Raw genomic sequence first — 27810 nt, 5'->3', positions numbered from 1 at the left:
TCATGTTTCCCCATATATTACAGCGCGGGCTGTCAGTACCATATATATAATATATAATAAAGTTTGGTGTCACGCTTCCCCATATATTACAGCGCGGGCTGTCAGTACCATATATATAATATATAATAAAGTTTGGTGTCATGTTTCCCCATATATTACAGCGCAGGCTGTCAGTACCATATATATAATATATAATAAAGTTTGGTGTCACGCTTCCCCATGTATTACAGCGCGGGCTGTCAGTACCATATATATAATATATAATAAAGTTTGGTGTCATGCTTCCCCATGTATTACAGCGCAGGCTGTCAGTACCATATACTGTATATAATATATAATAAAGTTTGGTGTCCTGCTTCCCCATGTATTACAGCGCGGGCTGTCAGTACCATCTATATGATATATAATAAAGTTTGGTGTCATGCTTCCCCATGTATTACAGCGCGGGCTGTCAGTACCATATATATAATATATAATAAAGTTTGGTGACATGTTTCCCCATATATTACAGCGCGGGCTGTCAGTACCATATATATAATATATAATAAAGTTTGGTGTCACGCTTCCCCATGTATTACAGCGCGGGCTGTCAGTACCATATATATAATATATAATAAAGTTTGGTGTCACGCTTCCCCATATATTACAGCGCGGGCTGTCAGTACCATATATATAATATATAATAAAGTTTGGTGTCATGCTTCCCCATGTATTACAGAGCGGGCTGTCAGTACCATATATATAATAAAGTTTGGTGTCCTGCTTCCCCATGTATTACAGCGTAGGCTCTCAGTACCATATATATAATATATAATAAAGTATGGTGTCATGCTTCCCCATGTATTACAGCGCGGGCTGTCAGTACCATCTATATGATATATAATAAAGTTTGGTGTCATGCTTCCCCATGTATTACAGCGCGGGCTGTCAGTACCATATATATAATATATAATAAAGTTTGGTGTCATGTTTCCCCATATATTACAGCGCGGGCTGTCAGTACCATATATATAATATATAATAAAGTTTGGTGTCACGCTTCCCCATGTATTACAGCGCGGGCTGTAAGTACCATATATATAATATATAATAAAGTTTGGTGTCACGCTTCCCCATGTTTTACACTGCGGGCTGCAGTAGCCGCGGTGGCCGCACGGTGGCGCCCGTGTCTCTGGAAGGGGGGGGGGGGGGGGAGGCTCGGTCATGACTGACACGGACTAAAGTTATCCCGGAATAAGGACAGCACGCATGTGCACGGACCCGGATGTGAAAGGCTCGGCCAGGATCCGTCTCGCATTGCAGCCGGGCCGGGCTGTGCCGAACCAGGCGAGACCGGACCGTGCCGGGCGCAAGCGGGCCAGATCGGCGCGAAGACGCGGGAAAGCCGCCCTAACCGGGCCACGCCCGTTCCAGCATCAGTCAGTCAGGGAAATACACCCGGCTCTCATCACCCGACCCAAGCCCCCCTAGACTTGTATATGTATTCTAATAAGAGTGCTGATAATAATAAATTCCATTTATAACCCTGCTCCCTGCATCCTACATATAACCAGACAGGTCCATTATATAGGGGATATGGGTTCTGGAGCCCCCTGATCCCCATAGCTGGGTTATCCTGATGTATATCAGTGCTGGAAAGTCTATACGTTCTAGATGTCCGCCATATAAACCCATGCCCACGCCCTCCGCTGGCGGCTCAGGTGCCGATGAGCAGACATAGGGAGAAATTCGGTGCATTTCTATTGGCCAGATGAATAATATGAGTCCGTTAGTGAGCGTCAGCCTTTGAGGTCTAGGAGTCTTCCAGAAGTCGGGATAATGTTCCCCGGCGGCGTGGCGCCACCAGGTTATACCGTTTAGAATAACCCCCTTCTGTGCCATAGTCCCTCCCTGGGCGCGTTATCCAGCTCCTCTGGTTTTCGTCCCATCTGCCGAGAGCGATGGATTTCCGCGGGAAGAAATACGAGCGAGGCAGCAACTGGTCCGACCCGGAGGTGGTGGAGCTCCTCCAGCTCTGGGGCAATGAGTCTGTGCAGATGGAACTGGAGAGCTGCCTGCGGAACCAGCACGTCTTCAACCGGATCGCGGACGTGCTGAGGGAAAAGGGGATCCACCGGACGGGGGACCAGTGCCGGGAGAAGATCAAGAAAATGAAGTTGGAGTACCGGCGGCTGAAGGACAACAGCAAGACGCTGCGCGGCGGTAGGGCCTGGAAGTTTTACGAAGTGATGGACAGAGTGTTGACCCACCGCCCAACCCTCTCCTATGGAGCCATGGGTCCCAGCGGTGTGCTGGGGCAGCCCGTCTTGCAGAATCCCATATCTGACGGGTTCCACGCTCATTTCCCGCAGTACAGCCACGCTCAGCACCCGGAGCTGATGGAGATCAAGTGTGAGGAGGTGCAGTCCGATGAACAGTGTCTGACCCCCGAGCCGCCCTCTATGACATACATACATGATTCCAGTGCGGACCAAGAAGAGGAGGAGGAGGAGGAACAGCAAAGTATGATGGACAGAGGAGCCCCAGACTCTCCTATTTCCAGGGTGGAGGTTACCGGTGATGTCAGCGGGTCTCCCTCAGGTAGGAAGCTATTGTGAGAACATGACCTCTTACAGGGTAACTCTCTACCCCAATCTATTTATTAAATATTGTGTCAATAAATGTAACTGAGTACCAGCCACCAGTTTTCCCATCGGTTCTGATGGTCCCACCTTACCGACTTCACTGGCCAAGTGGGTGTTGCTCTTGCCCCCTCCATGAGATGCATCAACTGGCCGATTGAAAAAGGTTGGGCCGTACGGCTGGAGAGGAGCGGACTGTGGGTCTGTTAGAACCATTGGGAACCGCGGCAGATCTGACAAATGCCGCCCCGAAACTGAATTCTTGTTTGGAGCAGAGTTCTCTAACCCATAGCTGCAAATTGGACGTTTCCGCTCATTGCTAAAGTTATGCCAAGTTAATTAGAGCTAATTACCCAGTGGTTTCTATATGTAAATAACTGGACATTCCCAATTTGTACATACCCCCCAATTGTTTAAATAGAATTACAGTCTGTTATCAAGGTCATTGTAGAGAGAGAAGTTTGCCCTGGCTGAGGGGATACGGCAGGTGCTTAATACCTCTTTTCCACCAAAAACCCAGGTCCGACCTGGGTTTTTGGACATGGTTCCAACCCTGGTCAGACCCATTTACACTGCACCTTTGATCTGGGTTACTCCCAGGTCAGCCCTGTTCACACTGAACTCAGGTCTGCCCTGCTAAACCTGTGAGGTCATAAAAAGTGGGAGGTGAATGCTCCACAACCACCAATCCGCTCATTTTAGGCATGATCCAGGTCAGATAACCCGGGTTGCACCGTTTACACTGCACCATTTCCTGGGTCCAACCCTGGTAGCTACCTGGGTTGGATTGCAGGGTCACTTGACCCAGGTTATTTTTCAGGGACCCTTTTACACTGAGCTGCGACCCAGGTAGACCCAGCAAAAACCCAGGTTTTTGCTCTGGTGTAAAAGGGGTATAATTCTGCAGAGCAGTTTAAAACCATCGTCTCATTCTGTGGAGTAAGGTTATTGAAATGAGGTAGAGAGGACAGGACACAATTTTTGCATTTTTTGTGTCCTGTCCAACATTAACATTTGTTTATATAGTACCAGCATGTTCTGCAGCGCTTTACAATTGATAACTACTAAAATGAGACTGGGTTACAACAGGTAAACTCAGGTAAGAGGGCTCTGCTGCTATCAAGCTTACGCTCAGTATGGCTGTAGGAGTGTGGCTACATATTGCAGAGGTTCTTAGTGAGCTGTATGATCCAGTCACAGCAGTCTTGGCTGGGGTCAGCTTTTGAAAGTGATGAAAGAGAACACATGTAAATTTTGTGTGAACTGTGTAAAGAGGAGGAAAAATGGTAGAATAGAGGGGAGATAATTGGGTAGACAATTAAGGTGATGTGGCTCTGTGATTTAATAAGCTGCCTGAAGAGGTGAGTGTTCAGGGAACGCTTGAAGGTTTGGAGCCTAGAGGAAAGCCTTATTGTGTGTGGGGGAGGGCATTCCACAGGGTGGGTGCAGCCCAAAAATAGTCCTGTAACCGTGAATGGGAACAGGTAATTGGTGTGGACCAGCGACGCATACCTTGCGCGGAGTGGAGGGGTTCAGCTGGGAGATATTTGACGATAAGAGAAGAGATGTATGTTGGTGTAGTTTGGCTGATAACTTTAGGTGTAAGCAGAAGTATTTTATACTGGATTTGGTAAAATCCAGGCAACCAGTGTAGCAATGGAAGAACGTTCTGCGAGGACGATCAGCATTCAGAATAGACTGTAGGGGTGACACTCTGGTTAGGGAAAGGCCATTAAGGAGACTATTGCTATAAGCAGTGCGGGAAACATTGAGTCTTTGTATTGTGTACAATACAGGCGTATTCTGATAACTGTCTCCTGCTAACATTATGAACTATGCTTTCGTAAGATTGAGGTGCCTTAAAGGTAGTTGCCTAGCGGCTATATGGCCGTAATCTCTTTGGAGCCAGCAGATTGCTGGCTGTTACATTTGTTCCTAGATTGCTGTCCTTGGTATGTAGTCTTTGTGTAACAGTCCAGCTTGGTACAATGTATCATAGTAAATGTATAACCTTCTGCAGTTATTCGGGACGTCATACAGTCACTAAGCTGGCACTGGGAGAGCACAGTAGTACAGGCATCTGTGTATTATCAGGTGCTATAGTACGGATCGCGGTTCTATCCTGGGGAGACAGCGATTCCGGCCAAGAGTGGAAACACAACGGGGTCAGTCTCTTATATCGCGCAGTAGAAATGGAACAAAATTGCCTTTAAATGTGAAGTGACAGCAGTGTGCGACGTGTTTAACATATCTGAGCTTGGTGGGGATTTATATCTATATACCAGCGACTTTAAGGATTAGTGAAGATTGTTATAACTTCCTTCAGAGGTAATTTTAGTAAATGTCTTTTTTTTCGTGTGTGTTTAATATATCTAGGGTTTATAAGGGAAAAAGAAACAATTGTTGGCTTACAAATAAGCGATGGTCTATGTGGACTATAATCCCCAACACGTCTGTCTGGCAATAATTTAGAGTAATAATGAAATACAGACTTAAAGATTATTTTTTTTTATTTTTTTTTAGAGGATATAGCTACACAATTCTCATAACCCTAGCTGCCACTTTGTATATTATACCGATAGAGAACAGTGCTCAGCGTTGAATAAACTTGTGTCTGATATATGAGCGTCTTCTGCATCCACTGTAATTTCGCTTTATGTGATGCACGCGTTGGCCTGGTTACTGTTAATCTATTTATGGCGCCTTCTTGTAATCTCACAAGAGTAATTTCATAAAACGTGCATCATTCACAACTTGATCACAGTCTTTTTAATGTTTCATATAGTGGAGTGCAGTACTGCCATGTAGCCTAAAGGGGGCACTGCTGCTATGCGTAACATGTTCAGTCTGTTGCGTTTTTGAACAATAACACTATAGACCTCAATGAAAGAAAAGTTCATTAAACTGAAAATAATGAACATCGTATCAAATAATAATTGTACGGCGTGTCTGGTACTCGGAGAGATTTAACAAGCCGCGTGTCTCATGTCTATATGCATGAAATCACTGTAGGCAATGCGCTACAGCGGCAGGTCATTCTAGTACCTGTAGTTCCTCAGCACAAAATTAGTTCTCCGCCTGTTAACTTTTATCATGCACGAGGTCTCACAGTATTTCCTGTCTATCCCCTCCCAGGCTTTAGCGAATCCAACATTGCTGGTTCCTCGGGACAGGGTGGACGCCAGAGGTTTTGGAGGAAGAGGAAGGTGCGTGAGCCGCTGGACGAGCTGGTCGCCAAGATACTGGTGGCTCAGCGGTCCACCGAGGAACGTTTCCTTCAGATGGAGGAGCGTAGGATGGAACAGGAGCAGGAGGCGGAGGAGCGGAGGCTGCGCTTGGAGGAGCGGAGGCTGCAGCTCGACCGCCAGCATGAACTACGCATGTTTACGGTTTTCGCCCAGATGCTGGGCATGATACGCCACGGGGCAGGAGAGCCCGCGCCCTCGTCTGACGGGAGTTTTCCGCAAGAAGGGGACGTCTTGGGCAGAGGAAGGGCGGGCAAAGTGGCAGAGCCGGAGCTGGGAGAGGTGTATAATTGCAGCCAGTACTACAGCCCGTATCTCTCCACCCGCGGGAACATACTGTGCGGCTTCCGCGGCTCCTCGGAGGAGGGGTATCGGGCTTATCACGAGGACAAGTACGACGAGGACAAGAACCCCAACGTGAGTTTTATCCCCCAGCCCCTTCGCTCGTGCGGGTTATCCAGCTGCTGCTCATCCTCTTTTATTTTTAATGTGGTTTTCAAGTTCTGACTACAGAAAAGTGAAATTAGCAGCGGATCGGTGTGAATGACGGGTACGAGCACCTCAGCTTTACCCAATCGTCATTATGCAATCATTCTAATAGCAGATAACTGTACAATAAGTCATTGCGCACAGTGGAGGTTATATAAAGTTATAGGCCTCAATCCTCAGTGACTTTCTCCCAGGATCCCCTGCAGCAGCTGCCCAATCAGCTGCCGCTAGCACCCAGTAGTGACTGACATTTATCAGTGTTCTCCCCAGGCTGTTTTCTGCGGGCACATTGCCCGGCACTTTTCCCCGCTGTGGAACGCTGGCCTCTGAGGTGACCGGAGGCTGAAGAAGCCTCCGATCGCTTCAGAGGCCAGCGTTCCCTAGTGATGCACTGCGCGGGTGACGTCTTGACGTGAGGAGCCTGCCCTGCGCGCCTGCTGGATCTAGTTAGATCCAGTCAGCGCGAGGCAGTGGCGAGCAAGTAAAGGTAAGTGCTGGGCTGGGTCCTGGACCAGTCTGGGGGCACTGCATAAGGGGCCAGCCTGGGGGCACTGCATAAGGGACACTATTAAACCTTGGGGCACTGCATAAGGGGCCAGCCTGGGGGCACTGCATAAGGGGCCAGTCTGGGGGCGCTACTTCAGCGAGGGGGCAGTGCATAAGGGCAAAGCTAAACTACAGGGAGCAATGCATAAAGGGGAAACTACAGGGGGCACCGTATAATGGGCACTTTTGACTGAGAGCCAGTGGGGGAGCAGCCGGAGACCTGTCGGGCTGTATTGGTAAGGGAGAGACCCCTTTTCCCGGCGCACGCACAATTGCGAAGGCCCCCACCCGGCTACTTTTTGATGCCACCCGGCTGGAAAAAACTTCTGGGGAGAAAACTGATTTATAGGGTTCATTCTAGCACCCTGCACCTTGTCACAGCCCGTGCAGGTCCTCTCTCCTGCCGGGGGGGGGGGGGTGGCATTTCTCATAGAAACCCCACAATGCCAGTGTTTGTCTTTAGTAAACTTTACAGTATTATGTTATCGTCCCTTATCTAATTGTCTTCTCATGGTGCCGTGTGCTTTCATCTCCAGGGCATCATCAATTTTGGCACCAGTGAAAATAAACTTTGCTTTGACCTGATGTCCAAGCGGGTAAGTTGTGGTGTAGCAGTTCCCACGGGGAGGGGGGGTAAGTGATTTGTCATTCATTGGGCTGATGATAGACGTATTAATACTGAACGTTTATCCAATTTAATATAGTGACACAATACAATAGAAAGTTGTCCCATATAGTCTCTCAGCCAGTTTAAGGCCCGTATTCAATTAGAGGCGTAAAGTCGGAGAAGTTTTGCCTGTCCGACTTTCCGCCTCCTTCGCCTATTTCAGAGGCGGAAACTTTACGCACGCGTCCCCGCTTTTCTCCCTATTCAATTCCTAAACAGGCGAAAACGGAAATAGGCGAATGCGGAACAGGCGGAAAGTACTGTCAGAAGTGGGGAAATCAGTCTGTACCCCAAAAAAAGATGCAGTAACATAGGGAATGAATGTAGATGTGTACTAATAGCCCTAATAAAAGTGTTTGGGGTACGTAAGTTGTTTAAATTGCTTGTTATTAGCGTCTTTGCAAAAGTGGTGAAGAATGGCATAAAGCAGTATTTTGGGGTGACAATAAGTAGTCCAGTCCAATTTGGGGTACTTGTAAATGGGTGCTAGCATATTTTTATGTCTCTAAAGTGAACTTTTAAAAAAACGTGAAAAACCACCCTCATACATACACCTGCAATCCCAATAACACTTGGCCCCTCCTTACAGCACCCCAAGAAGTCTATTTCGCTAGGTTATATAGTTGTACCCCACTTTTTACTTTTTCGCCCCCAAAACGTAAGTACTTTTCTGGGGTGTTCTGAGGTAATTTTTTTGGTTGATTTGTCCTTTGGGGGGGCTGTCCCGAGGGTTCTGAGTTGTTTCCCCACGTTTGCACCCCAAAATAAAGATTTTGCACTTTTTTTCACCTGCTATTCATAGGAGATACTTTTCCGCCTATTACAGTGCATTGAGTTTCCGCTTAGGCGAAATCGTCCTGGAATTGAATATGGAGATACTTTGAAAACAGGCGGAAAGTCCGAATCCGCGGAGACTTATCTCCAAACGGCACTTTTCGCCTCTAATTGAATCCGGCCCTGAATGTCATTGTACAACTGACCCCAAAAATTTGCGGGGACACGAACTGTATAATAACTGCATACAGATAACACCCTGGTAACTGCACAAAAAGGTGCTTTAATCCTTGGCAGTGACTAAGATACAGGTGGGCAGCACAGATGGTGTAATGGTTAGCATTACTGCCTCACAGCCCTGAGGTCTTGGATTCGATTCCCACCATGGCCCTAACTGTGTGGAGTTTGTATATTCTCCCTGTGCTTGCGTGGGTTTCCTCCGGGTACTTCGGTTTCCTCCCACACTCCGAATATATACTGGTAGGTTAATTGGCTCCCAACCAAATTAACCCTAGTGTGTAAGTGTGTGTGCATGTGATAGGGAATATAGGGCCTCATTCAGAGGCGGTCGGAGGATGCAAGCGGTCGCTCAGAAACTGGGCGGCCACTTGCATCCTGACCGCCCGCCTCTGTTGCGGTCGTTAGGCTGCGGGTTAACACCCACAGCTCTAACGACCGCTCCGGTGATGGTCGCGATGGTCAGACACCATCGGGGCTTACGACGAGACCCTAGGGCAGGGTCTCCCTTGTCGTAAGCCCCGGAGAGCTTCTGGCTCTGTCTGAGCCGGAAGCTCTCCACTGACATCACTAGTGATGTCAGTGGGGCCTCCCCCAAACGGTAGGCGTTCCCATGGGAACGTCCCCCTGGCCCGCCTTCCAAACGGGGCGAGCTGTCAATCAACATCGCTGTCGGTCGTAGCGGGTCTCACGCATGCGCACACCGGCGCCGTCGTGCGCATGCTCTGTGCCATCGACCCGGTCCGAGCGCATCGGCGCTAACCACCGGGTCTGAATGACCCCCATAGATTGTAAGCTCCACTGGGGCAGGGACTGATGTGAGTGGCCAAATATTCTCTGTAAAGCGCTACGGAATATGTGTGCGCTATATAAATAACTGGTAATAAATAAGATGTGTCCGTAAACATTTATCCTCCGTGTGCTACAAGTCACGTTCCACAACGCTTGAGCGTATTTTCGTATGACCTTGTACCTTCAAATGCGTCTTATTTGCACAAGAAGACGTTCGACGGTAACGAGTGGCGACGCGGCATGGCACGACTAGAAGGGCTGTTTAACGTGCAAGGAGGCTAATTGTATAAAGACCGTTTTTTAACCGTACTAGAAAGTAGTACGGCTAACGGCAAAGAAAATAAATGTAAAAATGGGCACAGAATATTTTATTGACTTATCGTCTTCCCCCGCCCGCGTTACCTGGGCACACGTTTTCATGAATTCGCCAGTTATGTTTCTAAATTAAAATTCAAAATGTTTGATGTGGGGAAAAAAACTTTTCTCTAAAGTTAAATATGGAAGAGCTGTGTAATAATCTCCGCCTCTTACGCTTGCAGCTTACGCAGAGTGACATGAATATAATTGAGCCTCCGCTGCTTCAGTACCCGGACTGGAAAGGGCACAGCTTGTGAGTATTACACCGATTCCTCATCGATTAGTTGTTGGGTTCCTTGTTGGTTCTCTGCGAAGTTTATCGTCTCCTCCTAATCAGTCTCCAGCTGGATCCAGGCTTCTGCTGCCTCAGTGGGGCCACGTCCCTATAGTACCACAGTATTCCATTCTTTACATTCAGTAAATACTTGGGTAGAGTACGTTACATTGAGGCCAAGCCCGTAGTGATTGGATAAATCTTAAACTCTTCTTTTTATTTCAGTTTAAGAGAAGAAGTTGCCCGATTCTTGACTTATTACTGTAAGGCATCGACACCTTTACATCCAGAAAACGTAAGTAGTACTTGCACTTTTGGTGGGTTATCAGGGTATACAATCGGAATCTCGATTCCCGGCTTCCCGACTGCTTTATCCCGCCGTGGGATAAATGACCGGCGTCTATATCTAGACGCCGCTCATTTTCCCGATCGAGCGGATGCCGGGCACCGCAAGCGGACTGCCGCGGGGGGGGGGGGGTTAGGTTTAGGGCACCCGGGGGGGGACTTAGGGTCAGGCACCCTCCCGGGAGGGTTAGGGTTAGGCTAGGGGGAGGGAGGGTTAGGCACCCCCGGGGAGGACTTAGGGTTAGGCACACCCCGGGGGACTTACGTTTAGGCAGCGGGGAAGGGGGGGAGGTTAGGGTTAGGCACTTAGAGGGGGGATTAGGGTTAGGCACAGGGGGGGAGGTTAGGGTTAGGCACCCCTAAGGAGGGTTAGGGGGGTTAGGTTAGATTAGTAGATACTTACCTTACCACGATCGGGATTTCCAGCGCTGTCGGGCTTCCGCTGCCGGGCTCTGCTGGTTTGTCGGGCTGCCGCTGCTGGGATTCGAACTCCCGGCCATGCGGCAGCCGGGATATCATACCGATTCCTGTATCAGGGACGTCTCTTCTTGTGTCTCAGCGGGGATGTTCATGTATTATCCACAAGTCAGTTGTATAAAAGGTCTTACATTCATTTCTTATTGACTTGAACTTTATGTAATAATGCAGGATTCATCCACCCCACCTTTTTCACTAGAGGGGAGCATATAATGTACTAACCCATTTCCAAGGCCGGCTTCTACTGTACGTCACAGCTGTCCTCTCCTCGCAGAGGTACCCCTGTGTCTCTCTGTGTTTTACCCATATTACATAGGTAAATAAGAATCCAGTGTAGATCCAGGTTCTCTCTGAATGACTCTCTTCCTGCTTCTCGCTCTGATACAATGTAACGGTCCATTGTGATTTTTATTTCCCCCCCAGGTGGTTATATTAAATGGCTGCGGCTCCCTGTTCTCCAGTTTGGCTGCGGTCCTGTGTGATCAAGGAGGTAAGACCGTTTCCTGCGCCAGGTGATGACGCTGCTAATACGGTTGCACATTGAGAGCTCATTTTGGTCTTTGTCTTCTTGCTCTAGTTTTTTTTATTATTATTATCAGTTATTCTTATTTGGCTAAAGAGCTGACACATTACGCAGCACTGTACAATGCGGGATCATGACACATACAGATTACATACAATGATGTGGAACGTGATAAAGATGGGCGTGCACCTACGCTCTTGTAGTCTAAGAGGTGTGGAGGTTGCACGTTATGTAGCAGAATAATAAATGTCGCCTCCATTGGTAGCTGGCGTTTCTGTGCAGCGGCTAGTGATGTGGTTGGATTAGGAAGAGATGGGGACTATTCAATATAGAAGCCTTAAGACAGCTGCTGACAGCCATAACTGTCTTTTACCATGGATGTTACCGGAACCTCCTTCCCGGTCTGGAGAAAGCTGTCGCTTTTGTGCTGAACGAGCCCTCTTGTGGTTATTCGTGGTGGGCTCATAGACTGCCCGGCATTTATCTTCACTATCTTACTCGCTGCAGGAAATAGACACAGGGCTCTTGTTCCCCATGGTCGGTGGTAGCTGCTGTCGCCAAAGAGTCAGCAGAAACAGAGATGCAATGACAGCTGAACTCACTGGGTCCTGCAGCTGACTAGTGATGGGAGCAGCAGTGACAGCTGATCTGACTGGGTCCTGCAGCTGACTAGTGATGGGAGCAGCAGTGACAGCTGATCTGACTGGGTCCTGCAGCTGACTAGTGATGGGAGCAGCAGTGACAGCTGATCTCACTGGTTCCTGCAGCTGACTAGTGATGGGAGCAGCAATGACAGCTGATCTCACTGGGTCCTGCAGCTGACTAGTGATGGGAGCAGCAGTGACAGCTGAACTCGCTGGGTCCTGCAGCTGACTAGTGATGGGAGCAGCAGTGACAGCTGAACTCGCTGGGTCCTGCAGCTGACTAGTGATGGGAGCAGCAGTGACAGCTGATCTGACTGGGTCCTGCAGCTGACTAGTGATGGGAGCAGCAGTGACAGCTGATCTGACTGGGTCCTGCAGCTGACTAGTGATGGGAGCAGCAGTGACAGCTGATCTGACTGGGTCCTGCAGCTGACTAGTGATGGGAGCAGCAGTGACAGCTGATCTCACTGGTTCCTGCAGCTGACTAGTGATGGGAGCAGCAATGACAGCTGATCTCACTGGGTCCTGCAGCTGACTAGTGGTGGGAGCAGCAATGACAGCTGATCTCACTGGGTCCTCCAGCTGACTAGTGATGGGAGCAGTAGTGACAGCTGATCTCACTGGGTCCTGCAGCTGACTAGTGATGGGAGTAGCAATAACAGCTGATCTCACTGAGTCCTGCAGCTGACTAGTGATGGGAGCAGCAATGACAGCTGATCTGACTGGGTCCTGCAGCTGACTAGTGATGGGAGCAGCAATGACAGCTGATCTGACTGGGTCCTGCAACTGACTAGTGATGGGAGCAGCAGTGACAGCTGATGTCACTGGGTCCTGCAGCTGACTAGTGATGGGAGCAGCAGTGACAGCTGAACTCGCTGGGTCCTGCAGCTGACAAGTGATGGGAGCAGCAGTGACAGCTGAACTCGCTGGGTCCAGCAAGCAACTGACCAGAGATGGCAGCAGCAATGACAGCTGATCTCACTGGTTCCTGCAGCTGACCAGAGATGGCAGCAACAGTGAAAGCTGATCTCACTGGGTCCTGCAGAGATGTCAGCAGCAGTGACAGCTGATCTCACTGGGTCCTGCAGCTGACTAGTGATGGGAGCAGCAGTGACAGCTGATCTCACTGGGTCCTGTAGCTGACTAGTGATGGGAGCAGTAGTGACAGCTGATCTCACTGGGTCCTGCAGCTGACTAGTGATGGGAGCAGCAGTGACAGCTGATCTCACTGGGTCCTGCAGCTGACTAGTGATGGGAGCAGCAGTGACAGCTGATCTCACTGGGTCCTGCAGCTGACTAGTGATGGGAGCTGCAATGACAGCTGATCTCACTGGGTCCTGCAGCTGACTAGTGATGGGAGCAGCAATGACAGCTGATCTCACTGGGTCCTGCAGCTGACTAGTGATGGGAGCAGCAATGATAGCTGATCTCACTGGGTCCTGCAGCTGACTAGTGATGGGAGCAGCAGTGACAGCTGATCTCACTGGGTCCTGCAGCTGACTAGTGATGGGAGCTGCAATGACAGCTGATCTCACTGAGTCCTGCAGCTGACTAGTGATGGGAGTAGCAATGACAGCTGATCTCACTGGGTCCTGCAGCTGACTAGTGATGGGAGCAGCAGTGACAGCTGATCTCACTGGGTCCTGCAGCTGACTAGTGATGGGAGCAGCAGTGACAGCTGAACTCGCTGGGTCCAGCAAGCAACTGACCAGAGATGGCAGCAATGACAGCTGATCTCACTGGTTCCTGCAGCTGACCAGAGATGACAGCAACAGTGAAAGCTGATCTCACTAGGTCCTGCAGAGATGTCCGCAGCAGTGACAGCTGATCTCACTGGGTCCTGCAGCTAACTAGTGATGGGAGCAGCAATGACAGCTGATGTCACTGGGTCCTGCAGCTGACTAGTGATGGGAGCAGCAGTGACAGCTGAACTCGCTGGGTCCTGCAGCTGACAAGTGATGGGAGCAGCAGTGACAGCTGAACTCGCTGGGTCCAGCAAGCAACTGACCAGAGATGGCAGCAGCAATGACAGCTGATCTCACTGGTTCCTGCAGCTGACCAGAGATGGCAGCAACAGTGAAAGCTGATCTCACTGGGTCCTGCAGAGATGTCAGCAGCAGTGACAGCTGATCTCACTGGGTCCTGCAGCTGACTAGTGATGGGAGCAGCAGTGACAGCTGATCTCACTGGGTCCTGTAGCTGACTAGTGATGGGAGCAGTAGTGACAGCTGATCTCACTGGGTCCTGCAGCTGACTAGTGATGGGAGCAGCAGTGACAGCTGATCTCACTGGGTCCTGCAGCTGACTAGTGATGGGAGCAGCAGTGACAGCTGATCTCACTGGGTCCTGCAGCTGACTAGTGATGGGAGCTGCAATGACAGCTGATCTCACTGGGTCCTGCAGCTGACTAGTGATGGGAGCAGCAATGACAGCTGATCTCACTGGGTCCTGCAGCTGACTAGTGATGGGAGCAGCAATGATAGCTGATCTCACTGGGTCCTGCAGCTGACTAGTGATGGGAGCAGCAGTGACAGCTGATCTCACTGGGTCCTGCAGCTGACTAGTGATGGGAGCTGCAATGACAGCTGATCTCACTGAGTCCTGCAGCTGACTAGTGATGGGAGTAGCAATGACAGCTGATCTCACTGGGTCCTGCAGCTGACTAGTGATGGGAGCAGCAGTGACAGCTGATCTCACTGGGTCCTGCAGCTGACTAGTGATGGGAGCAGCAGTGACAGCTGAACTCGCTGGGTCCAGCAAGCAACTGACCAGAGATGGCAGCAATGACAGCTGATCTCACTGGTTCCTGCAGCTGACCAGAGATGACAGCAACAGTGAAAGCTGATCTCACTAGGTCCTGCAGAGATGTCCGCAGCAGTGACAGCTGATCTCACTGGGTCCTGCAGCTAACTAGTGATGGGAGCAGCAGTGACAGCTGATCTCACTGGGTCCTGCAGCTGACTAGTGATGGGAGCAGTAGTGACAGCTGATCTCACTGGGTCCTGCAGCTGACTAGTGATGGGAGCAGCAATGACAGCTGATCTCACTGGGTCCTGCAGCTGACTAGTGATGGGAGCTGCAATGACAGCTGATTTCACTGAGTCCTGCAGCTGACTAGTGATGGGAGCAGCAATGACAGCTGATCTCACTGGGTCCTGCAGCTGACTAGTAATGGGAGCAGCAATGACAGCTGATCTCACTGGGTCCTGCAGCTGACTAGTGATGGGAGCACCAGTGACAGGTGATCTCACTGGGTCCTGCAGCTGACTAGTGATGGGAGCAGCAATGACAGCTGATCTCACTGGGTCCTGCAGCTGACTAGTGATGGGAGCAGCAGTGACAGCTGATCTCACTGGGTCCTGCAGCTGACTAGTGATGGGAGCAGCAGTGACAGCTGATCTCACTGGGTCCTGCAGCTGACTAGTGATGGGAGCTGCAATGACAGCTGATCTCACTGGGTCCTGCAGCTGACTAGTGATGGGAGCAGCAATGACAGCTGATCTCACTGGGTCCTGCAGCTGACTAGTGATGGGAGCAGCAGTGACAGCTGATCTCACTGGGTTCTGCAGCTGTCTAGTGATGGGAGCAGCAGTGACAGCTGATCTCACTGGGTCCTGCAGCTGACTAGTGATGGGAGCACCAATGACAGCTGATCTCACTGGGTCCTCCAGCTGACTAGTGATGGAAGAAGCAGTGACAGCTGATCTCACTGGGTCCTGCAGCTGACTAGTGATGGGAGTAGCAATGACAGCTGATCTCACTGGGTCCTGCAGCTGACTAGTGGTGGGAGCAGCAGTGACAGCTGATCTCACTGGGTCCTCCTGCTGACTAGTGATGGAAGAAGCAGTGACAGCTGATCTCACTGTCCTGCAGCTGACTAGTGATGTGAGCAGCAATGACAGCTGATCTCACTGGGTCCTGCAGCTGACTAGTGATGGGAGCAGCAATGACAGCTGATCTCACTGGGTCCTGCAGCTGACTAGTGATGGGAGCAGCAGTGACAGCTGATCTCACTGGGTCCTGCAGCTGACTAGTGATGGGAGCTGCAATGACAGCTGATCTCACTGGGTCCTGCAGCTGACTAGTGATTGGAGCAGCAGTGACAGCTGAACTTGCTGGGTCCAGCAATCAACTGACCAGAGATGGCAGCAGCAATGACAGCTGATCTCACTGGGTCCTGCAGCTGACTAGTGATGGGAGCAGCAGTGACAGCTGATCTCACTGAGTCCTGCAGCTGACTAGTGATGGGAGCAGCAATGACAGCTGATCTCACTGGGTCCTGCAGCTGACTAGTGATGTGGGAGGAGCAGTGACAGCTGATCTCACTGGGTCCTGCAGTTGACTAGTGATGGGAGCAGCAGTGACAGCTGATCTCACTGGGTCCTGCAGCTGACTAGTGATGGGAGCAGCAGTGACAGCTGATCTCACTGGGTCCTGCAGCTGACTAGTGATGGGAGCAGCAGTGACAGCTGATCTCACTGGGTCCTGCAGCTGACTAGTGATCTGAGCAGCAGTAACACCTGATCTCACTGGTTCCTGCAGCTGACTAGTGGTGGGAGCAGCAGTTGCAGCTGATCTCACTGGGTCCTGCAGCTGACTAGTGATGGGAGCACCAATGACAGCTGATCTCACTGGGTCCTGCAGCTGACTAATGATGTGGGAGCAGCAATGACAGCTGATCTCACTGGGTCCTGCAGCTGATAAGTGATGTGGGAGCAGCAATGACAGCTGATCTCACTGGGTCCTGCAGCTGACTAGTGATGGGAGCAGTAGTGACAGCTGATCTCACTGGGTCCTGCAGCTGACTAGTGATGGGAGCAGCAGTGACAGTTGATCTCACTGGGTCCTGCAGCTGACTAGTGATGGGAGCAGCAATGACAGCTGATCTCACTGGGTCCTGCAGCTGACTAGTGATGGGAGCAGTAGTGACAGCTGATCTCACTGTGTCCTGCAGCTGACTAGTGATGGGAGCAGCAGTGACAGCTGATCTCACTGGGTCCTGCAGCTGACTAGTGATGGGAGCAGCAATGACAGCTGATCTCACTGGGTCCTGCAGCTGACTAGTGATGGGAGCAGCAGTGACAGCTGATCTCACTTGGTCCTGCAGCTGACTAGTGATGGGAGCAGCAGTGACAGCTGATCTCACTGGGTCCTGCAGCTGACTAGTGATGGGAGCTGCAATGACAGCTGATCTCACTGGGTCCTGCAGCTGACTAGTGATGGGAGCAGTAGTGACAGCTGATCTCACTGTGTCCTGCAGCTGACTAGTGATGGGAGCACAAATGACAGCTGATCTCACTGGGTCCTCCAGCTGACTAGTGATGGAAGAAACAGTGACAGCTGATCTCACTGGGTCCTGCAGCTGACTAGTGATGGGAGTAGCAATGACAGCTGATCTCACTGGGTCCTGCAGCTGACTAGTGATGGGAGCAGCAGTGACAGCTGATCTCACTGGGTCCTCCAGCTGACTAGTGATGGAAGAAGCAGTGACAGCTGATCTCACTGTCCTGCAGCTGACTAGTGATGTGAGCAGCAATGACAGCTGATCTCACTGGGTCCTGCAGCTGACTAGTGATGGGAGCAGCAATGACAGCTGATCTCACTGGGTCCTGCAGCTGACTAGTGATGGGAGCAGCAGTGACAGCTGATCTCACTGGGTCCTGCAGCTGACTAGTGATGAGAGCTGCAATGACAGCTGATCTCACTGGGTCCTGCAGCTGACTAGTGATGGGAGCAGCAGTGACAGCTGAACTTGTTGGGTCCAGCAATCAACTGACCAGAGATGGCAGCAGCAATGACAGCTGATCTCACTGGGTCCTGCAGCTGACTAGTGATGGAAGAAGCAGTGACAGCTGATCTCACTGGGTCCTGCAGCTGACTAGTGATGGAGCAGCAGTGACAGCTGATCTCACTGGGTCCTGCAGCTGACTAGTGATGGGAGCAGCAATGACAGCTGATCTCACTGGGTCCTGCAGCTGACTAGTGATGGGAGCAGCAGTGACAGCTGATCTCACTGGGTCCTGCAGCTGACTAGTGATGGGAGCAGCAGTGACAGCTGATCTCACTTGGTCCTGCAGCTGACTAGTGATGGGAGCAGCAGTGACAGCTGATCTCACTGGGTCCTGCAGCTGACTAGTGATAGGAGCTGCAATGACAGCTGATCTCACTGGGTCCTGCAGCTGACTAGTGATGGGAGCAGCAATGACAGCTGATCTCACTGGGTCCTGCAGCTGACTAGTGATGGGAGCAGCAGTGACAGCTGATCTCACTGGGTCCTGCAACTGACTAGTGATGGGAGCAGCAGTGACAGCTGATCTCACTGGGTTCTGCAGCTGTCTAGTGATGGGAGCTGCAGTGACAGCTGATCTCACTGGGTCCTGCAGCTGACTAGTGATGGGAGCACAAATGACAGCTGATCTCACTGGGTCCTCCAGCTGACTAGTGATGGAAGAAGCAGTGACAGCTGATCTCACTGGGTCCTGCAGCTGACTAGTGATGGGAGTAGCAATGACAGCTGATCTCACTGGGTCCTGCAGCTGACTAGTGATGGGAGCAGCAATGACAGCTGATCTCACTGGGTCCTGCAGCTGACTAGTGATGGGAGCAGCAGTGACAGCTGATCTCACTGGGTCCTGCAGCTGACTAGTGATGGGAGCAGCAGTGACAGCTGATCTCACTGGGTTCTGCAGCTGTCTAGTGATGGGAGCTGCAGTGACAGCTGATCTCACTGGGTCCTGCAGCTGACTAGTGATGGGAGCAGCAATGACAGCTGATCTCACTGGGTCCTGCAGCTGACTAGTGATGGGAGCAGCAGTGACAGCTGATCTCACTGGGTCCTGCAGCTGACTAGTGATGAGAGCTGCAATGACAGCTGATCTCACTGGGTCCTGCAGCTGACTAGTGATGGGAGCAGCAGTGACAGCTGAACTTGTTGGGTCCAGCAATCAACTGACCAGAGATGGCAGCAGCAATGACAGCTGATCTCACTGGGTCCTGCAGCTGACTAGTGATGGAAGAAGCAGTGACAGCTGATCTCACTGGCTCCTGCAGCTGACTAGTGATGGAGCAGCAGTGACAGCTGATCTCACTGGGTCCTGCAGCTGACTAGTGATGGGAGCAGCAGTGACAGCTGATCTCACTGGGTCCTGCAGCTGACTAGTGATCTGAGCAGCAGTGACAGCTGATCTCACTGGTTCCTGCAGCTGACTAGTGGTGGGAGCAGCAGTTGCAGCTGATCTCACTGGGTCCTGCAGCTGACTAGTGATGGGAGCACCAATGACAGCTGATCTCACTGGGTCCTGCAGCTGACTAGTGATGTGGGAGCAGCAATGACAGCTGATCTCACTGGGTCCTGCAGCTGACTAGTGATGGGAGCAGCAGTGACAGCTGATCTCACTGGGTCCTGCAGCTGATAAGTGATGCGAGCACCAATGACAGCTGATCTCACTGGGTCCTGCAGCTGACTAGTGATGTGGGAGCAGCAATGACAGCTGATCTCACTGGGTCCTGCAGCTGACTAGTGATGTGGGAGCAGCAATGACAGCTGATCTCACTGGGTCCTGCAGCTGACAAGTGATGTCGGAGCAGCAATGACAGCTGATCTCACTGGGTCCTGCAGCTGACTAGTGATGGGAGCAGCAATGACAGCTGATCTCACTGGGTCCTGCAGCTGACTAGTGATGTGGGAGCAGCAATGACAGCTGATCTCACTGGGTCCTGCAGCTGACAAGTGATGTGGGAGCAGCAATGACAGCTGATCTCACTGGGTCCTGCAGCTGACTAGTGATGGGAGCAGCAGTGACAGCTGATCTCACTGGGTCCTGCAGCTGATAAGTGATGCGAGCACCAATGACAGCTGATCTCACTGGGTCCTGCAGCTGAATAGTGATGTGGGAGCAGCAATGACAGCTGATCTCACTGGGTCCTGCAGCTGACTAGTGATGTGGGAGCAGCAATGACAGCTGATCTCACTGGGTCCTGCAGCTGACAAGTGATGTCGGAGCAGCAATGACAGCTGATCTCACTGGGTCCTGCAGCTGACTAGTGATGGGAGCAGCAATGACAGCTGATCTCACTGGGTCCTGCAGCTGACTAGTGATGGGAGCTGCAATGACAGCTGATCTCACTGAGTCCTGCAGCTGACTAGTGATGGGAGTAGCAATGACAGCTGATCTCACTGGGTCCTGCAGCTGACTAGTGATGGGAGCAGCAGTGACAGCTGATCTCACTGTGTCCTGCAGCTGACTAGTGATGGGAGCAGCAGTGACAGCTGAACTCGCTGGGTCCAGCAAGCAACTGACCAGAGATGGCAGCAATGACAGCTGATCTCACTGGTTCCTGCAGCTGACCAGAGATGACAGCAACAGTGAAAGCTGATCTCACTGGGTCCTGCAGCTAACTAGTGATGGGAGCTGCAGTGACAGCTGATCTCACTGGGTCCTGCAGCTGACTAGTGATGGGAGCAGTAGTGACAGCTGATCTCACTGGGTCCTGCAGCTGACTAGTGATGGGAGCAGCAATGACAGCTGATCTCACTGGTTCCTGCAGCTGTCTAGTGATGGGAGCTGCAATGACAGCTGATTTCACTGAGTCCTGCAGCTGACTAGTGATGGGAGCAGCAATGACAGCTGATCTCACTGGGTCCTGCAGCTGACTAGTAATGGGAGCAGCAATGACAGCTGATCTCACTGTGTCCTGCAGCTGACTAGTGATGGGAGCACCAGTGACAGGTGATCTCACTGGGTCCTGCAGCTGACTAGTGATGGGAGCAGCAATGACAGCTGATCTCACTGGGTCCTGCAGCTGACTAGTGATGGGAGCAGCAGTGACAGCTGATCTCACTGGGTCCTGCAGCTGACTAGTGATGGGAGCAGCAGTGACAGCTGATCTCACTGGGTCCTGCAGCTGACTAGTGATGGGAGCTGCAATGACAGCTGATCTCACTGGGTCCTGCAGCTGACTAGTGATGGGAGCAGCAATGACAGCTGATCTCACTGGGTCCTGCAGCTGACTAGTGATGGGAGCAGCAGTGACAGCTGATCTCACTGGGTTCTGCAGCTGTCTAGTGATGGGAGCAGCAGTGACAGCTGATCTCACTGGGTCCTGCAGCTGACTAGTGATGGGAGCACCAATGACAGCTGATCTCACTGGGTCCTCCTGCTGACTAGTGATGGAAGAAGCAGTGACAGCTGATCTCACTGGGTCCTGCAGCTGACTAGTGATGGGAGTAGCAATGACAGCTGATCTCACTGGGTCCTGCAGCTGACTAGTGATGGGAGCAGCAGTGACAGCTGATCTCACTGGGTCCTCCAGCTGACTAGTGATGGAAGAAGCAGTGACAGCTGATCTCACTGTCCTGCAGCTGACTAGTGATGTGAGCAGCAATGACAGCTGATCTCACTGGGTCCTGCAGCTGACTAGTGATGGGAGCAGCAATGACAGCTGATCTCACTGGGTCCTGCAGCTGACTAGTGATCTGAGCAGCAGTGACAGCTGATTTCACTGGGTCCTGCAGCTGACTAGTGATGGGAGCTGCAATGACAGCTGATCTCACTGGGTCCTGCAGCTGACTAGTGATGGGAGCAGCAGTGACAGCTGAACTTGCTGGGTCCAGCAATCAACTGACCAGAGATGGCAGCAGCAATGACAGCTGATCTCACTGGGTCCTGCAGCTGACTAGTGATGGGAGCAGCAGTGACAGCTGATCTCACTGAGTCCTGCAGCTGACTAGTGATGGGAGCAGCAATGACAGCTGATCTCACTGGGTCCTGCAGCTGACTAGTGATGTGGGAGGAGCAGTGACAGCTTATCTCACTGGGTCCTGCAGTTGACTAGTGATGGCAGCAGCAGTGACAGCTGATCTCACTGGGTCCTGCAGCTGACTAGTGATGGGAGCAGCAGTGACAGCTGATCTCACTGGGTCCTGCAGCTGACTAGTGATGGGAGCAGCAGTGACAGCTGATCTCACTGGGTCCTGCAGCTGACTAGTGATGGGAGCAGCAGTGACAGCTGATCTCACTGGGTCCTGCAGCTGACTAGTGATGGGAGCAGCAGTGACAGCTGAACTCGCTGGGTCCAGCAAGCAACTGACCAGAGATGGCAGCAATGACAGCTGATCTCACTGGGTCCTGCAGCTGACTAGTGATCTGAGCAGCAGTGACAGCTGATCTCACTGGTTCCCGCAGCTGACTAGTGGTGGGAGCAGCAGTTGCAGCTGATCTCACTGGGTCCTGCAGCTGACAAGTGATGCGAGCACCAATGACAGCTGATCTCACTGGGTCCTGCAGCTGACTAGTGATGTGGGAGCAGCAATGAGAGCTGATCTCACTGGGTCCTGCAGCTGACTAGTGCTGTGGGAGCAGCAATGACAGCTGATCTCACTGGGTCCTGCAGCTGACAAGTGATGTGGGAGCAGCAATGACAGCTGATCTCACTGGGTCCTGCAGCTGACTAGTGATGGGAGCAGCAATGACAGCTGATCTCACTGGGTCCTGCAGCTGACTAGTGATGGGAGCTGCAATGACAGCTGATCTCACTGAGTCCTGCAGCTGACTAGTGATGGGAGTAGCAATGACAGCTGATCTCACTGGGTCCTGCAGCTGACTAGTGATGGGAGCAGCAGTGACAGCTGATCTCACTGGGTCCTGCAGCTGACTAGTGATGGGAGCAGCAGTGACAGCTGAACTCGCTGGGTCCAGCAAGCAACTGACCAGAGATGGCAGCAATGACAGCTGATCTCACTGGTTCCTGCAGCTGACCAGAGATGACAGCAACAGTGAAAGCTGATCTCACTAGGTCCTGCAGAGATGTCAGCAGCAGTGACAGCTGATCTCACTGGGTCCTGCAGCTAACTAGTGATGGGAGCTGCAGTGACAACTGATCTCACTGGGTCCTGCAGCTGACTAGTGATGGGAGCAGTAGTGACAGCTGATCTCACTGGGTCCTGCAGCTGACTAGTGATGGGAGCAGCAATGACAGCTGATCTCACTGGTTCCTGCAGCTGTCTAGTGATGGGAGCTGCAATGACAGCTGATTTCACTGAGTCCTGCAGTTGACTAGTGATGGGAGCACCAGTGACAGGTGATCTCACTGGGTCCTGCAGCTGACTAGTGATGGGAGCAGCAGTGACAGCTGATCTCACTGGGTCCTGCAGCTGACTAGTGATGGGAGCAGCAGTGAAAGCTGATCTCACTGGGTCCTGCAGCTGACTAGTGATGGGAGCTGCAATGACAGCTGATCTCACTGGGTCCTGCAGCTGACTAGTGATGGGAGCAGCCATGACAGCTGATCTCACTGGGTCCTGCAGCTGACTAGTGATGGGAGCAGCAGTGACAGCTGATCTCACTGGGTTCTGCAGCTGTCTAGTGATGGGAGCAGCAGTGACAGCTGATCTCACTGGGTCCTGCAGCTGGCTAGTGATGGGAGCACCAATGACAGCTGATCTCACTTGGTCCTCCAGCTGACTAGTGATGGAAGAAGCAGTGACAGCTGATCTCACTGGGTCCTGCAGCTGACTAGTGATGGGAGTAGCAATGACAGCTGATCTCACTGGGTCCTGCAGCTGACTAGTGATGGGAGCAGCAGTGACAGCTGATCTCACTGGGTCCTCCAGCTGACTAGTGATGGAAGAAGCAGTGACAGCTGATCTCACTGTCCTGCAGCTGACTAGTGATGTGAGCAGCAATGACAGCTGATCTCACTGGGTCCTGCAGCTGACTAGTGATGGGAGCAGCAATGACAGCTGATCTCACTGGGTCCTGCAGCTGACTAGTGATCTGAGCAGCAGTGACAGCTGATCTCACTTGGTTCTGCAGCTGACTAGTGATGGGAGCTGCAATGACAGCTGATCTCACTGGGTCCTGCAGCTGACTAGTGATGGGAGCAGCAGTGACAGCTGAACTTGCTGGGTCCAGCAATCAACTGACCAGAGATGGCAGCAGCAATGACAGCTGATCTCACTGGGTCCTGCAGCTGACTAGTGATGGGAGCAGCAGTGACAGCTGATCTCACTGAGTCCTGCAGCTGACTAGTGATGGGAGCAGCAATGACAGCTGACCTCACTGGGTCCTGCAGCTGACTAGTGATGTGGGAGGAGCAGTGACAGCTTATCTCACTGGGTCCTGCAGCTGACTAGTGATGGCAGCAGCAGTGACAGCTGATCTCACTGGGTCCTGCAGCTGACTAGTGATGGGAGCAGCAGTGACAGCTGATCTCACTGGGTCCTGCAGCTGACTAGTGATGGGAGCAGCAGTGACAGCTGATCTCACTGGGTCCTGCAGCTGACTAGTGATGGGAGCAGCAGTGACAGCTGATCTCACTGGGTCCTGCAGCTGACTAGTGATGGGAGCAGCAGTGACAGCTGAACTCGCTGGGTCCAGCAAGCAACTGACCAGAGATGGCAGCAATGACAGCTGATCTCACTGGGTCCTGCAGCTGACTAGTGATCTGAGCAGCAGTGACAGCTGATCTCACTGGTTCCCGCAGCTGACTAGTGGTGGGAGCAGCAGTTGCAGCTGATCTCACTGGGTCCTGCAGCTGACAAGTGATGCGAGCACCAATGACAGCTGATCTCACTGGGTCCTGCAGCTGACTAGTGATGTGGGAGCAGCAATGACAGCTGATCTCACTGGGTCCTGCAGCTGACTAGTGCTGTGGGAGCAGCAATGACAGCTGATCTCACTGGGTCCTGCAGCTGACAAGTGATGTGGGAGCAGCAATGACAGCTGATCTCACTGGGTCCTGCAGCTGACTAGTGATGGGAGCAGCAATGACAGCTGATCTCACTGGGTCCTGCAGCTGACTAGTGATGGGAGCTGCAATGACAGCTGATCTCACTGAGTCCTGCAGCTGACTAGTGATGGGAGTAGCAATGACAGCTGATCTCACTGGGTCCTGCAGCTGACTAGTGATGGGAGCAGCAGTGACAGCTGATCTCACTGGGTCCTGCAGCTGACTAGTGATGGGAGCAGCAGTGACAGCTGAACTCGCTGGGTCCAGCAAGCAACTGACCAGAGATGGCAGCAATGACAGCTGATCTCACTGGTTCCTGCAGCTGACCAGAGATGACAGCAACAGTGAAAGCTGATCTCACTAGGTCCTGCAGAGATGTCAGCAGCAGTGACAGCTGATCTCACTGGGTCCTGCAGCTAACTAGTGATGGGAGCTGCAGTGACAGCTGATCTCACTGGGTCCTGCAGCTGACTAGTGATGGGAGCAGTAGTGACAGCTGATCTCACTGGGTCCTGCAGCTGACTAGTGATGGGAGCAGCAATGACAGCTGATCTCACTGGTTCCTGCAGCTGTCTAGTGATGGGAGCTGCAATGACAGCTGATTTCACTGAGTCCTGCAGTTGACTAGTGATGGGAGCACCAGTGACAGGTGATCTCACTGGGTCCTGCAGCTGACTAGTGATGGGAGCAGCAATGACAGCTGATATCACTGGGTCCTGCAGCTGACAAGAGATGATGGGAGCAGCAGTGACAGCTGATCTCACTGGGTCCTGCAGCTGACTAGTGATGGGAGCAGCAGTGAAAGCTGATCTCACTGGCTCCTGCAGCTGACAAGTGATGCGAGCACCAATGACAGCTGATCTCACTGGGTCCTGCAGCTGACTAGTGATGTGGGAGCAGCAATGAGAGCTGATCTCACTGGGTCCTGCAGCTGACTAGTGCTGTGGGAGCAGCAATGACAGCTGATCTCACTGGGTCCTGCAGCTGACAAGTGATGTGGGAGCAGCAATGACAGCTGATCTCACTGGGTCCTGCAGCTGACTAGTGATGGGAGCAGCAATGACAGCTGATCTCACTGGGTCCTGCAGCTGACTAGTGATGGGAGCTGCAATGACAGCTGATCTCACTGAGTCCTGCAGCTGACTAGTGATGGGAGTAGCAATGACAGCTGATCTCACTGGGTCCTGCAGCTGACTAGTGATGGGAGCAGCAGTGACAGCTGATCTCACTGGGTCCTGCAGCTGACTAGTGATGGGAGCAGCAGTGACAGCTGAACTCGCTGGGTCCAGCAAGCAACTGACCAGAGATGGCAGCAATGACAGCTGATCTCACTGGTTCCTGCAGCTGACCAGAGATGACAGCAACAGTGAAAGCTGATCTCACTAGGTCCTGCAGAGATGTCAGCAGCAGTGACAGCTGATCTCACTGGGTCCTGCAGCTAACTAGTGATGGGAGCTGCAGTGACAGCTGATCTCACTGGGTCCTGCAGCTGACTAGTGATGGGAGCAGTAGTGACAGCTGATCTCACTGGGTCCTGCAGCTGACTAGTGATGGGAGCAGCAATGACAGCTGATCTCACTGGTTCCTGCAGCTGTCTAGTGATGGGAGCTGCAATGACAGCTGATTTCACTGAGTCCTGCAGTTGACTAGTGATGGGAGCACCAGTGACAGGTGATCTCACTGGGTCCTGCAGCTGACTAGTGATGGGAGCAGCAGTGACAGCTGATCTCACTGGGTCCTGCAGCTGACTAGTGATGGGAGCAGCAGTGAAAGCTGATCTCACTGGGTCCTGCAGCTGACTAGTGATGGGAGCTGCAATGACAGCTGATCTCACTGGGTCCTGCAGCTGACTAGTGATGGGAGCAGCCATGACAGCTGATCTCACTGGGTCCTGCAGCTGACTAGTGATGGGAGCAGCAGTGACAGCTGATCTCACTGGGTTCTGCAGCTGTCTAGTGATGGGAGCAGCAGTGACAGCTGATCTCACTGGGTCCTGCAGCTGGCTAGTGATGGGAGCACCAATGACAGCTGATCTCACTGGGTCCTCCAGCTGACTAGTGATGGAAGAAGCAGTGACAGCTGATCTCACTGGGTCCTGCAGCTGACTAGTGATGGGAGTAGCAATGACAGCTGATCTCACTGGGTCCTGCAGCTGACTAGTGATGGGAGCAGCAGTGACAGCTGATCTCACTGGGTCCTCCAGCTGACTAGTGATGGAAGAAGCAGTGACAGCTGATCTCACTGTCCTGCAGCTGACTAGTGATGTGAGCAGCAATGACAGCTGATCTCACTGGGTCCTGCAGCTGACTAGTGATGGGAGCAGCAATGACAGCTGATCTCACTGGGTCCTGCAGCTGACTAGTGATCTGAACAGCAGTGACAGCTGATCTCACTTGGTTCTGCAGCTGACTAGTGATGGGAGCTGCAATGACAGCTGATCTCACTGGGTCCTGCAGCTGACTAGTGATGGGAGCAGCAGTGACAGCTGAACTTGCTGGGTCCAGCAATCAACTGACCAGAGATGGCAGCAGCAATGACAGCTGATCTCACTGGGTCCTGCAGCTGACTAGTGATGGGAGCAGCAGTGACAGCTGATCTCACTGAGTCCTGCAGCTGACTAGTGATGGGAGCAGCAATGACAGCTGATCTCACTGGGTCCTGCAGCTGACTAGTGATGTGGGAGGAGCAGTGACAGCTTATCTCACTGGGTCCTGCAGCTGACTAGTGATGGCAGCAGCAGTGACAGCTGATCTCACTGGGTCCTGCAGCTGACTAGTGATGGGAGCAGCAGTGACAGCTGATCTCACTGGGTCCTGCAGCTGACTAGTGATGGGAGCAGCAGTGACAGCTGATCTCACTGGGTCCTGCAGCTGACTAGTGATGGGAGCAGCAGTGACAGCTGATCTCACTGGGTCCTGCAGCTGACTAGTGATGGGAGCAGCAGTGACAGCTGAACTCGCTGGGTCCAGCAAGCAACTGACCAGAGATGGCAGCAATGACAGCTGATCTCACTGGGTCCTGCAGCTGACTAGTGATCTGAGCAGCAGTGACAGCTGATCTCACTGGTTCCCGCAGCTGACTAGTGGTGGG

General features: G+C 52.0%; 1 protein-coding gene across 1 annotated transcript in view; it reads left to right on the top strand.

The window, feature by feature from the left end:
* The first annotated feature begins 1244 nt into the window (after positions 1-1244).
* The window catches only part of LOC148539162 (1-aminocyclopropane-1-carboxylate synthase-like protein 1), a 59693-nt gene continuing 33127 nt past the window's right edge, over positions 1245-27810 (top strand). Inside the window, exons 1-6 of the mRNA XM_088451810.1 lie at positions 1245-2580; positions 5757-6283; positions 7438-7497; positions 9911-9981; positions 10228-10297; positions 11248-11314. Of these exons, the coding sequence (XP_088307936.1) occupies positions 1941-2580; positions 5757-6283; positions 7438-7497; positions 9911-9981; positions 10228-10297; positions 11248-11314 (1435 nt within the window). The 5' untranslated portion in view covers positions 1245-1940. The remainder of the gene's footprint in view (positions 2581-5756; positions 6284-7437; positions 7498-9910; positions 9982-10227; positions 10298-11247; positions 11315-27810) is intronic.

The sequence above is a fragment of the Taudactylus pleione genome, unplaced genomic scaffold (assembly GCF_031769625.1).
Source record: "Taudactylus pleione unplaced genomic scaffold, aTauple2 ptg000027l, whole genome shotgun sequence".
NCBI classification, from domain to species: Eukaryota; Metazoa; Chordata; class Amphibia; order Anura; family Myobatrachidae; genus Taudactylus; species Taudactylus pleione.
Note: the sequence above shows the minus strand (reverse complement) of the source record. Positions and strands in the feature narration are given on the sequence as shown.